The following is a 13737-nucleotide window of genomic DNA, read 5'->3' as shown; positions in this document are numbered from 1 at the left end:
TTGATTTACAGTATTGTGCCAATATGATGTAATTTTAAATGGGATTTTCTTTTTTGCTTTCTCATTCTGATATTTCATTGTTAGTATTAACAAATGCAACAGATTTATCTATGTTAATCTTGTATCCTGCTACCTTACTGAATTCCTTTTTTTTTTTGGCCATGCTACATGGCATGCAGGATCTTAGTTCCCCGATCAGGGATCAAACCCATGCCCCCTGCAGTGGAAGCATGGAGTTTTAACTACTGGACCTCCAGGGAAGTCCCCTTACTGAATTCATTTGTTAGTTCTAATAGTTTTTGTGTAGAGTCTTTATTGTTCCCTGTATAGAGAATCATGTCATCTGCAAATAGTGACGGTTTTACCTCTTCTCTTCCAATTTGGATACCTTTTATTTCTCTTTCTTGTTGATTGCTGTGACTTGGACTTCCAATACTGTGTTGAATAGAAGTGGTGAGAGTGGGCACCCTTGTCTTGTTCCTGAATTTATTGGGAAGGCTTTCAGCTTTTCACCATTGAGTATTATATTGGCTATGGGTATATCATAAATGGCTTTTATTATGGTGAGATATGTTCCCTCTATACCCACTTTGATGAGAATATATTTTTCTACTTAATAATAACGTAATCTGTTTTTCTAAAATTATTTTCTGCAATATAACGAGAATTTTCTGTGTCACTAAATCTACTGCAACAGTAGTTCCCAACTGAGAGTATAACACAGAATCAGACCTACTAAATCAGAATTTCTGGGTGTGGGGCACCATACTTTTTTTAAAGTTCCACGGGTGAACCTGATGAATAACCCCTGGTTAAGGACTGTCATTCTGTGCCATCTTTTTTAATGGCTGCATGAAATTCTATCATGAACCACGAGCTAGACTGTATACCTCCTTCTTTGTTGCTGGACATTTAAGTTGTTTCTAGTTTGCCACTATTATAAACAGAGCTTCAGTGAACAAGTAGCTAAGTCTTTGCACACATCCATAAGGCTTTACTTAGGATAAATACCTAAAAATAGAATGCATATTTTAAAGACTTTTACCAAATTGCCCTTCCAGGAAGGTTGTGTCAAAGAAGTACCTGTTTTCCTGCCTGATAACATATTTATCATTTTTGCCAAGTTGACAAGTAAAATATTTTTTGTGTTACTATTGCTTCAACATTTGCATTTTTTATTACTAGTGAGGTTAAACATTTTTTATATTTTCCATTTACATATATATATGTATCTGAAAATGGGTATAGAAAGATGAATAGTGATACCTTTTATCCATTTTTATCCTTGAATATATATCTTTTTCTTGTTTATAGGAGCTCTTTATATTTTTAAGACTATTGATGCTTTTATTATTATATATTCTGCAGGTTTTTTTCATTGTTTTTATTTGTCTTTTTGGTTTATTTATGGTGTTTGGTACTATATACAGTTAAGTTTTGTTTTATTTTGTTTTTAATTATTTGTCTGTCATATATGAATACAAATAACTTTCCTAGTTGTACATTTATTTTATTTATTTTTTTAACATCTTTATTGGAGTATAATTGTTTTACAATAGTGTGTTAGTTTCTGCTTTATAACAAAGTGAATCAGCTATACATATACATATATCCCCATAACTCTTCCCTCTTGCGTCTCCCTCCCACCCTCCCTATCCCACCCCTCTAGGTGGTCACAAAGCACTGAGCTGATCTCCCTGTGCTATGCAGTTGCTTCCCACTAGCTATCTATTTTACATTTGATAGTATATATAAGTCCATGCCACTCTCTCACTTTGTCCCAGCTTACCCTTCCCCCTCCCCATGTCCTCAAGTCCATTCTCTACGTCTGCATCTTTATTCCTGTGCTGCCCCTAGGTTCTTCAGAACCACTTTTTTTTTTTAGATTCCATATATATGTGTTAGCATACGGTATTTGTTTTTCTCTTTCTGACTTACTTCACTCGTATGACAGTGTGTAGGTCCATCCACCTCACTACAAATAACTCAATTTTGTTTCTTTTTATGGCTGAGTAATATTCCATTGTACATATGTGCCACATCTTCTTTATCCATTCATCTGTCGATGGACACTTAGGTTGCTTCCGTGTCCTGGCTATTGTAAATAGAGCTGCAATGAACATTGTGGTACATGACTCTTTTTGAATTATTGTTTTCTCAGGGTATATGCCCAGTAGTGGGGTTGCTGGGGCATATGGTAGTTCTATTTTTAGTTTTTTAAGGAACCTCCATACTGTTCTCCATAGTAGCTGTATCAATTTACATACCCACCAACAGTGCAAGAGGGTTCCCTTTTCTCCACACCCTCTCCAGCACTTATTGCTTGTAGATTTTTTGGTGATGGCCATTCTGTCTGGTGTGAGGTGATAACCTCATTGTAGTTTTGATTTGCATTTCTCTAGTGATTACTGATGTTGAGCATCCTTTCATGTGGTTGTTGGCCATCTGTATATCTTCTTTGGAGAAATGTCTGTTTAGGTCTTCTGCCCATTTTTGGATTGGGTTTTTTGATATTGAACTGCATGAGCTGCTTGTGAATTTTGGAGATTAACCCTTTGTCAGTTGCTTCATTTGCAAATATTTTCACCCATTCTGAGGGTTGTCTTTTCGCCTTGTTTATGGTTTCCTTTGCTGTGCAAAAGCTTTTAAGTTTCATTAGGTCCCATTTTTTAATTTTTGCTTTTATTTCCATTTCTCTATGAGGTGGGTCAAAAAGGATCTTGCTGTGATTTATGTCATAGAGTGTTCTGCCTATGTTTTCCTCTAAGAGTTTGATAGTGTCTGGCCTTACATTTAGGTCTTTAATCCATTTTGAGTTTATTTTTGTGTGTGGTGTTAGGGAGTGTTCTAATTTCATTCTTTTACATTGTACATTTATTTTAAATTCTGTGCTCTAAGTTCAGAATTATTGATCTGTAGGGAAACCTATTTAACTAATTTTCTTTTTTCTTAAGTTTTATTTTATATTGGAGTATCATTGATTAACAATGTTGTGTTAGTTTCAGGTGTACAGCAAAGTGATTCGATTATACTTATACATGTATTGATTCTTTTTCAAATTCTTTTCCCATTTAGGTTATTACAAAATATTGAGCAGAGTTCCCTGTGCTATGCAGTAGGTCCTTGTTGGTTATCTATTTAAATATAGCAGTGTGTTTATGTCAATCTCAAACTCCCAATCTATCCTTCCCCCAACCCTTCCCCTGCCACCTTCTACATAATGCCTTTAAGTATCAATACTTAACTCAAATGTGTGAAGTTACATTGAACACTTGGATGATTCCCAGCCTTGCTTTTTATTGTGATTATTGTTATTACTGCCAGCAAGTAGGCTGGTTTTAATTCAAGCTTAGTGTCTCAACAAAGGGGGATCATGAGGATGCTTATTTGGTCCCTTCCCCTAGGCAATTTATGTAACTTTATGTCAGTTAGATAATCTTGTTTCCATTGAGACCCAAGAGAATCTTATCGGTTCCACCCAATAGCTCTGTGGAACCTTTTACCTCACAAAGTTCCACTATTATCTTCAAACGGAAAATGTCAGCAGAAAGTCTTTTGTTACCTGCATAAAACAGAAAAATTACTAAATGTATATATATAATTTAGACTCAAGAGAAATGTCTCCAGATCTCTGAAGTCAAGACAAAAGATTTTATCAAGAAAAGATAAAATTGTGAAAAATAGAGCAAATTAAAATAAAAGGCTATAATAGACTCTATAGTTTACTGATAAATTCTGATCTTGTCCAGAGTATATAGTGTAACATGAACAAATGACAATATAAAATCTATAGTTAGATGTTCATTAATTGTACGGTCACAGGAACGCACAAACCCATATCTCATACCTTGAAATTTTTTGAAATTATCAGTTAGCTAATAGGTGATTTTCTCTAATTGAGCCAGACTGTTCAGTCCTGTTCTATTAAGTACAGTCTGTACCATTAAGATTTTCTTTCGTTCTCTTATTTTCACCTTAAAAAGTTACCATGATCCAAAAGAAAGCTTGTTGCTGTACTCAAGGCTTTTACAGTCTTGCTGGGTTAATAACGTATCATTACCACAAAGTTTAAAAGGGCCTAAAACACAAACCCTGCTTGACGCTAAATTGCTTAAGCAGGTGTTCTCATGAATAAATGTCCACTGACATTTCTGAAATAAAAGATATTTTTTAAAATATTTAACATTTCAGAGTTTCCATATATCACATCTTTCACTTTGGCTGAGTCTATGGAAAATATTTCCATCATTCTGAAAAATATCTTTGAGTTCCCAAATATGGCGCCCTGTTAGAGCTAGAAGCTTCTAAGATAATAAGATAGTTCACAGTACTTTTTTTCCTTACACCACTGCAGGTGACAGAATCAAAAACTGGTCAGAGCTTAGAGCATGGAATCAAACTATTCTAGAAGAAACATTTTAACTGTGACACTATTTTAGCCAGGATAAATTTTTCTGATTAAGAATTCTGCATCTTTCCCATCTGTATAGAATTTGTAATTGAGTATGACACCTCAGTGTGTTAAATGAGATTTATGTGATAAACCTTTGAAAACTATTAAGCCATATGCTAATACAAAATATTATTAGGTAGCATTATTCTTATATAATGCAGATATTTGCCCAGTGATCGTGGGCTTGCAAATATTTCCCATAAATAAATTGTTTGGGAATAGCTGGATTAAAGCTGTATGCTTTAATCTAGGCCTTGATCCTGAAATAGATACCCTGTGATTAATTTACTGGTGGCAAGAGAGACATTGAAAGAGCTCTTATTAAAGAGCTATTGTTAGGGAGGGTGGGAGGGAGGGAGACGCAAGAGGGAAGAGATATGGGAACATATGTATATGTATAACTGATTCACTTTGTTATAAAGCAGAAACTAACACACCATTGTAAAGCAGTTACACTCCAATAATGATATAAAAAATAAATAAATAAAAATAAAAAAATAAAGAGCTATTGTTATTATTAAAGAGCTATTATTGATTTGTAAAGTTATTCCTTAGTTTTCAAACAGTCTTGAGAAACAGTATATACTTTGCCACAATATTTTCAATTTCCTGCAAAATTCAGGGTCAATTCATGCAGATTAAATTCCTGGAATATATATCTGGAGTAATCATGCCTAATTCACAAACAAACTATCCAAATTAGATATTTCTAAGAGCACATTTTTCTGATTCCACATATCCTGGCCATGGCAGTTGTTTGTATGATTGTACCCACTCTCCCACCAGCTTCTGTGGTGAGCAGCAGGGCACGTTCTAAGAGTGACTCACGGGGCTAAGGCTGGTGGCTTCTGAGATGGTCAGGCCAGGAGCACAGGGCAGCTCTGGCTGGGGTGCAGGGCAATTGTGCCATTAAACAGAACAGTGCTGACCAGGTAGAGTTGGATCTCACCAGTACAGTCCTTTAAATAGCTGAGCTATCACACGTTCCTTCTCTCTCAGGCGGCTGCCGTCCCCTCTTTGTGGGAAAAACCTCCCTTGGGGACCAATGGTTATGTGCCCAGCCCCCACCTAGGAAGACCAACAAAGGACATCTTGCAGGTTCCCCTCCAGAATGTCCCTCTGGATACATCTGACACTAAACCGCACAAGGCCCTAGACACTGAGCCCTCCCAACAGCCTGGCAACAAAGAGAAGCTCAGAACCAGCAGCCAGAAAGCAGAACCTATGTGCATGGGTCATTTCCATAACCGCCACATCTTCCAGCAACAGCTGATTGAAAAGCAGAAGAAGAAACTTCAGGAACAGCAGAAAACAATTCTGGAGCTGAGGGAAAACCAGCGGCTGGCAGAGGCTCGACGGGCAGCAGGGCATGCTGACACACAGAGCTGCCTACTGTCAAACCCCGGAGAAGATGAACGAAAAAGAACCTGCCAGGTGCTTCCAAAGTATGTCCATTGTATCAGAACACTCTTTGGACTCTTTATTTGGGGTTTTTTACTTTGTGATCGAAAGGCTCCTGAACTTTACCCAGCGTCCGGACTCTACAATTACTCCTTTTCTTTTACTGTGCACTCGCAAAGCAGAGAAGCCCTGTGCGTGGTGATTGGTATGTGACAGGTACCAAAACGTATGTAAGGCAAGTGGCTGCCTCTAAGGATCCCGTTATATAGTTAGCATTTGTATGGTGGCTGCCTTTGTCTGAGGAGCTCTGTCTATACTGTAGCAGTACTATACCAGTAAAAGAGAAAAATGCTTACTTGCTCTAACTCAATTTCTGGATTTCTGAGTATGTTTAGGGCTGAGAACAAGGTCAGACAATATCAGGTCCAAATGGAGCAGCCCTTGGTTATGGCCAGTTACCTAGCTTAAGTCTGTAGTTGTTTGAGATAAAAGTAAACATCTTTGAGCCTAGAATTAGAGTCCAAATTTCTCAAAAGCTATTTAAGATGGTTTTAGACGTGCTTGTGACATACTCAGTATGTGTGATAAATGGTAGTATAAGAAGTGGGTGATGTATTGATTTGAAGCACTGGGATGGGAATCAGAGCGCCTGACTCACATTGTAGACTCAGGCCAATCACTCGACCTTTCCACACCTCATTACACCAATTTATTGAATGGGTATAATAATACATAGTTATTTCAGAAAGTGAGGATTAATTAAAGTTTGTAAAAGGTGTTGAGTTCCTCAGGTGCAAGGGCTTTGAATGAAGCTAGTGATTGGTCTGAATTCTGTTCCTTTTTTTTCCCCGCAGGTCACCTGTTGCTTCCCCTGGGACTGAAGGTAGTAGAAGTGACTCCCGAAGTTCTCTGTCTGGACCCAGAAGGAATCCAAGGCAGCTGATGGCACCCCATCCCATACTGAAAGGCAGGGCTGTCTTGGTGGGGCCTTGGTTGTGGTTATGTTTCCTCTTGGAGTAGAATGTGTTGGGACTGAATCCTGGCAACTCTTGGGTTTTGAGACTCGGCAGAACCTAGTCAAAGTCTAAGATGGGTAGACACATGAGAAGTGGATACACCAGAGAATGCCACAACTTTTTCCTACCCTTTTTGCCAAACTTTCTAGTCTTCCTAGCCAATACAAAAACAAAAAACAAACAAACAAAACATTGCTGAAAGGTTTAAGCATTTTTCTGTAATTTGGATTGTGATTTTAGAAATGGGACAATTACACAAATAAAAAATTCCATGTAGCTGCTAAGAATAAACCCTGATAAAGATCACCTATCACTGTACTTTGTTAACATTAAAATATTGATCAGTTTACAGCAATCCACATCAAGTTATTACATCATTTTATAATGGGTTGTGCCTTGATGATAGGCTTTTAGAATGAAATCCACAAACCAGACATTTAAAAAAACATTTTTTTTATTGAGGTATAGTTGTTTTACGATGTTGTATTAGTTTCTACTGTACAGTGGAGTGAAGTAGAGTTCCCTGTGCTATACAGCAGGTTCTTATTAGTTACCTATTTTATACATATTAGTGTATATATGTCAATCCCAATCTCCCAATTCATCACACCCCCTGCCACTTTCCCCCCTTGGTGTCCATACATTTGTTCCCTACATCCATGTCTCTATTTCTGCCTTGCAAACCGGTTCATCTATACCATTTTTCTAGATTCCACATATATGCGTTGGTATATATTTGTTTTTCTCTTTCTGACTTACTTCACTCTGTATGACAGTCTTTAGGTCCATCCACGTCTCTACAAATCAAACCAGACATTTTAATAACATTCTTGATGTGCATAGAAATCATTATTTAAACCAAACCATACTATGAGAATAGAAGTATTCCTTAGAACCCCCCTAGTGAATCTGCCAGTTGTTTTTACTCTGTACTTAATCATCCACTGAACATATGTTTATATGAAGTGGTAGGCATTTTGACAATTACATTGTGGTTTGTAAATCTGATCTTTCATCTATGGTAAGATTGCTGCCCTAACAGGAAGTGATGTCACCTGAAGGACACTGTGCCTGAAGTCCATTCCTGTTAATGAAGAAATCAGCCATCTTTACATTGACTCTCTTCCAGGTCAGCAGTTTATGCCCTCTTTGTCCACCAATGAGGATGCTCAGGAAATGCCCAGTTTGGTGTGATTATTTTTAAAAAATTATTAGCTGATCAAAGACTTTGCATGTTTTAGAACACCTGGTTACTTTTCAAGTAGTCTTTAATGACTGGCTCTAGAAAAGATGGGAAAAGGCCATATTACCACGGACTCTGCCTCTCGGGGCTCTCTCACTTTAATCCTCTAGTCTATTTCTGCCCCCTTAAAGAGAGTCTCATTCCTGCCATCTGTGCCAACCCCACTATTCTTTTTCCAGCAAAGCAGACACTTAATATCTGTAAGAAATAGCCTGGCGAGTTTTTTGTTTATTAATTCTTGAAACTTGGACTTAAATTTTCTTCTCTGTAACATAGCGCAAGGAACCGAAAGTAACCATTGGCTGACTTAGGTGAGCAGAACTTGATACTCTTCCCACCCATGCCCCCCTGCCTATGAAACCCCAACTGGTGACAGAGTCGTATTGTCAAGCCATCTTGCACATTTGCTTGTTTTGGATGGATATTTAATAGACTGTCAAGAACAGGAGTCTGACACTTGAATTCATTCAGATGCCAGTTCTTCAGATGCCTAGTACGATTCCATTTCCTGTCCATCTGGATATCCAGGCCTTAAAGCTAGTTTAAAAATGTAATCATTATGACCCCAAACTTCAGTTTGTTTGTTGTCATTGTTGTTACATATACAGACATATGTATAGTGACTTAGGAAAAAGTAGCAAACTCAGTGGGATCTGAGGAGTGATTCTATTCTCAGAGTATTTGTTAGATGTAATTAAAGTTTTCTACATTCATTAAAAGAATTATCAGATTAAAATTCTGGTTTCTGGGTTTCACGTACTAAAAGTATCATCAAGACAGATTATCTTGTTTAAACCAGTGAACAGTTATTCTAATAGAAATGTGAACAAAAACATAATTAATCTGCAAATTGTTCATCATTGCTGAGGATGGGATTGTAGGGCTTTAACTTGTAGGGCGTGTGTGTGTGTGTGTGTGTGTGTGTGTGTGTATACCTACAGTTTTTGTAATTATATATATATATTTTAAAATTTATTTATTTGTTTGTTTATTTATTTTGGCTGCTTTGGTTCTTTGTTGCTGTGCACGGCTTTCTCTAGTTGCTGCGAGCGGGGGCTACTCTTCGTTGTGGTGCACGGCCTTCTCATTGCGGTGGCTTCTCTTGTTGCAGGGCACGGGCTCCAGGTGCATGGGCTTCAGTAGTTGTGGCACGCGGGCTCAGGAGTTGTTGCTTGTGGGCTCTAGAGTGCAGGCTCAGTAGTTGTGGCACACGGGCCTAGTTGCTCCACGGCATGTGGAGTAGGGCTCGAACCTGTATGTGCCCCCTGCATTGGCAGGCGGACTCTTAACCACTGCACCACCAGGGAAGCCCGTAATTATATTTTTATATAAATGTTATGCACACACATATACTTCTGAGATTGTGAACATTCAACTTAAAAGAAAACTTTTAACAATAACACTAAATTTTACTATAAAATGGATACATTTCTTTTGCAGCATTCCTTATATTTTTTATATTGGATCTGCATTACTATTTTCTAGCCATGGAAGAGAGAGCAGTTCAGCGAGCTGAACGTAGGCGGATCTTGGCAGAGAGGAAGAAAAAAAAAGAAGAGGAGAAATTGGTAATAAATCAAGAATGCAAAGTGAGGCAAGAAAAAGGATTTGTATAGGTCTTTATTAAAAGATGAAACCTAGCTTGTTTAAGACCGTTAAGGCAATAGTGTAACACCAACTTTGGATATGGCTTTTTGCCTCCCGGCCTGAACTCTGTGATAATTTTAGGAAAATGAAGGAAAAAAACATCAGCATCATTAGTATAGCAGGAAGGAAATATTATGAAAGTTGTTGGGAGCTGGCAACTTAGGAGATTTACACATAACCAAGACTAATGTGTTACAGGTAAATGTCCAACCTGATAAGTTTACAAAGGTGAGTAATTCTTATCTTCCAAAGTTTTGACCTGGACTGCCAGAAGTAAATTTTGTACCTACTAAGAAAAAATAAATAGTTCTAACAGCTTTGGGGTTTTTTGGTGAAATGGAAGAAAAAATTTTCTTACGCTATATATAGTTTGGACTTAGTATTTCATAAATGAAAATAAGAACTAAAAAGTAATCATTTTGTAATGAAAAGTTAATGGTCTTATTCATGCTTAGTCTCATCTTCCCAAGTAGAAGAGAATTCTTTTGGAGAAACATTTAGGTTACACTACTGACCACCTGCTGGTCAGGCTTTCTACTTTTAACACAAAGTACAGGCTTCTTCCAGAGACTGGGCGAGCACTGTGGTAGATACTTGACTTTCCTCAACGTAAAAGGTCTTATTTCCACACAAATTGAGGGTTCTGATTTTTACAAATTCTAATCTTGATCAGGCCCAGTTAAAGGCCCAAGAGGAGGAGCGTCGGAAGAGGGAGGCAGAAGAAAAGGAGGCTCAGCTTGAGAAAAAAAGAGAAGAGAAGAGACTGAAGAAAATGGTTAGTAGTTTCTATTTGGTCAGCCACCTGTCCTTTGAAGCCTATTGTGTGCCATCCTGTGGTCCTGTGCACCTTCCCTCCGGAGAACTTCAGTCTGGAACACTCTTCTCTCGCCTCCACCCTTTCTCTACCTTATTTAATGAAAACCTATTCATTCCTCAGATCTTAGCTCAACATGGTTAGCCTTTCCTGCCTTGTCCCACCCTCCTCTCTACCCAGAGTTAGCTTAGGTCCCCCTTTATGGACTCTGAGTATATCTTCTTCAAAGTACTACCAGGGCTTATAATTATGTATCTGTTTCTTGATTATCTTATTCATTTCTGTATCCCCAACTAAACCGTAATCTCCCTAAGAATAAAGGGAGCGCTCAGATGTTACTCACTATTGAACTGGCTAGTGGTAGAAACTCAGAAAATCTACTGAATGGATGAAAAATGAATGGACAAACAAATGAACAAATGGAAGAAAATACAGAAGAAGTAAGAGATAAAGCTGTTACTTTCAAGGTTATTAAATTCTAGTTGGAAAGATAAGGCCTAAAAATACACACCTGTCAGAGAGAATATAGTACAAGCATATGCTGTCCTGTGCCTCACAGGCCAAAAGAGATCAAGAGAGTTATATGAACAGGGCCAGATCCATGAAGATTTTGGAGAAATCAGAAGTATTTTCATAGAGGAGGGATTTGAATTGGAAACTGTATTAGCCAGGGTTCTCCAGTGAAACACAACCAATAAGATATATGTATAGGAAGAGATTTATTATGAGGAACTGGCTCACAGGATTATGGAGTTGAGAAGTCCCAGGAGCTGCTGTCTGCAAGCTGAAGACCTAGGAAAGCTGGTAATTCCAGTAATTCCAGTCCAAGTCCAAAGGCCTGAAACCAGAGGAGCCAGTGGTATAAATCCCAGTTCAAGGGCAGGAGAAGACCAATATCCCAGCTCAACAGGCAGGCAAGAAGCAAAAAAACAGGCAAATTCCTCCCTCCTCTGCCTTTTTGTCCTCTTCAGGCCCTCAAAGGACTTGATAATGCCCACCCACATTTGGGAGGGCAGCCTGCTTTACTGAGTCAACAGATTCAAAGGCTAATCTCGCCTGGAAACAGCCTCACAGACACACCCAGAAATGTTTAATCTGGGAACCCTGTGGAACAGTCAAGTTGACACATAAAATTAAAATCATAAGTCCATGCCTTATCAACTTGGCACCCATATACATCTCCCTAAACCATACCTAGTCTCCAAATAAACAACAAGATCATAATTCTGCCTAACATGATACAACTATCCTGCATACAACTGAAAATGAACACCTCTTCCCCAGAAGAGGAGGTAAAGTCCTTGAATGATGTTTATTCTTCTCCTTGCTAACCATGACACAAAGTCAATACATCTTATGGTTACATGATTAGGGAATAAGAGTGAAAAGAAATCAAGGTACATATACACACAAACGTATTCATAGCAAAATAAGAAGGGAATACTCATGACCATTACAGTCTTCATTTCTGTAACCGGTCAAGTCGATGTAGCTGGTACTTATAGTTACCTTCTTCCACTACCCACTCTATCCTTTGTCTTCAGCAAGCATCGCTGCTAATCATGGGATGACCTGAACCTTCACTCCTGAAAGGTCTGGCCCGTTAGTAGTCCAGCATGGATTGGGTTGTAGTTTTCCTTTCACCTTAATCACAGGGCATGGTAATACTAAGAGATACCCTAAGGGGTCTCCTATAGTCCAGGCATACTCTTCCTCACCTCCATTGTGGAGTAGTAGTTCTATTGCCCCTAGTAGCCGGGGTCAGTCACCCCAGCCAGCACTTCCTTTTTTACCTGTTGATTCAGAGGCATGAGGCGCCCACAATGATTAGGTGGCATTCTTTCCAGTTCAGTGGAATCATTTTATGTCTCCTTGTGGAAGCATTTCCCCATTTTGAACCAAGACCTCTAGGCCAACAGAACATAAATTTGTGGGAAAAGAAGCAAAAATTTTGCTAGTTACAGTGGTGCCACTCCCACTTCCACCCCTTGCTTCCTGGACCCCATGAATACTGGCTATGGGAGAAACAGTACCAGGTACTAGCTGCTGGTTCAGAGCATATACAGACTTCCAGAGAACCTAACCCCAGACCTACAAGGTACTGCCACCTAGCTGGTGTTGCAGCTGAGTCTTCATAAGGCCATTCCACCATTCTGGCAAGCCAGCTGCTTCAGGATGGTGGGATACATGATAAGACCAGTAAATTCCTTGCATATGGGCCCTTTTCTGTACTTTTGCTGTAAAGTGAGTTCCATGATCAGAAGCCATGCTGTGTGGAAATCATGATTGTGAATAAGGCATTCCGTAAATCCAGGGATGGTCTGTAAGTCCATGGATGGTAGTTTTGGTAGAAATATTACGGGGAGGAAAGGCATGTCCATATCCAGAGTAAGTGTCTATTCCAGTAAGAATAGAACATTACCCTTTACATGATGGAAACAGTCCAATATAATCAGCCACCTGACAGCTGTCTGATCAACCTGGAGAATGGGGCCGTATTGAAGACTCTGTGTTAGTTTCTCCTGCTGCTGGTAAATTGGGCACTCAGCATGGCCATAGCCAGTTGGCCTTGGTGAGGGGAAATCCATGTTTCTGAGCCCATGTATATCCTCCATCCCTGCCATCATGGCCACTTTGTTCATGAGCCCATTGGGCAATGACAGCAGTGGCTGGGGGAAGAGGCTGACTGGTATCCACATAATGGGTCATCTTGTCCATGGAGCAAAAGGCATATATAATTCATCCTTTGCTAAATCAGCCAAAGAAATCTCCAGAAACAGCTCAGTTACTTCCCTTAAAAACTACCTGAGGGGGGCTTCCCTGGTGGCACAGTGGTTGAGAATCTGCCTGCTAATGCAGGGGACACGGGTTCGAGCCCTGGTCTGGAAAGATCCCACATGCTGCGGAGCAACTAGGCCCGTGAGCCACAACTACTGAGCCTGCGCATCTGGAGCCTGTGCTCCGCAACAAGAGAGGCCGCGATAGTGAAGAGGCCCGCTCACCGCAATGAAGAGTGGCCCCCGCTTGCCGCAACTAGAGAAAGCCCTCGCACAGAAACAAAGACCCAACACAGCCAAAAATAAATATAAAAATAAATAAATAAATAAAAGATTACTATTAAAAAAAAAAAACTACCAGAGGGGTTCTAAGCGAACATTTCCCC

General features: G+C 39.2%; 1 protein-coding gene across 5 annotated transcripts in view; it reads left to right on the top strand.

Annotated features, from left to right (window-relative positions):
- The window catches only part of CCDC191 (coiled-coil domain containing 191), a 102556-nt gene that overhangs the window by 53627 nt on the left and 35192 nt on the right, over window positions 1-13737 (top strand). For 3 of the 5 annotated variants that reach the window (XM_060298075.2, XM_060298074.1, XM_030836814.2), the window contains exons 10-13: window positions 5453-5898; window positions 6709-6821; window positions 9599-9681; window positions 10434-10535. In XM_060298075.2, coding sequence (XP_060154058.1) covers window positions 5453-5898; window positions 6709-6821; window positions 9599-9681; window positions 10434-10535 — 744 coding nt within the window. The remainder of the gene's footprint in view (window positions 1-5452; window positions 5899-6708; window positions 6822-9598; window positions 9682-10433; window positions 10536-13737) is intronic. The other 2 variants (XM_060298077.1, XM_060298076.1) reach the window with 2 other exon arrangements.

This window comes from Globicephala melas, chromosome 4 (assembly GCF_963455315.2).
Source record: "Globicephala melas chromosome 4, mGloMel1.2, whole genome shotgun sequence".
NCBI lineage: Eukaryota > Metazoa > Chordata > Mammalia > Artiodactyla > Delphinidae > Globicephala > Globicephala melas.
Note: the sequence above shows the minus strand (reverse complement) of the source record. Positions and strands in the feature narration are given on the sequence as shown.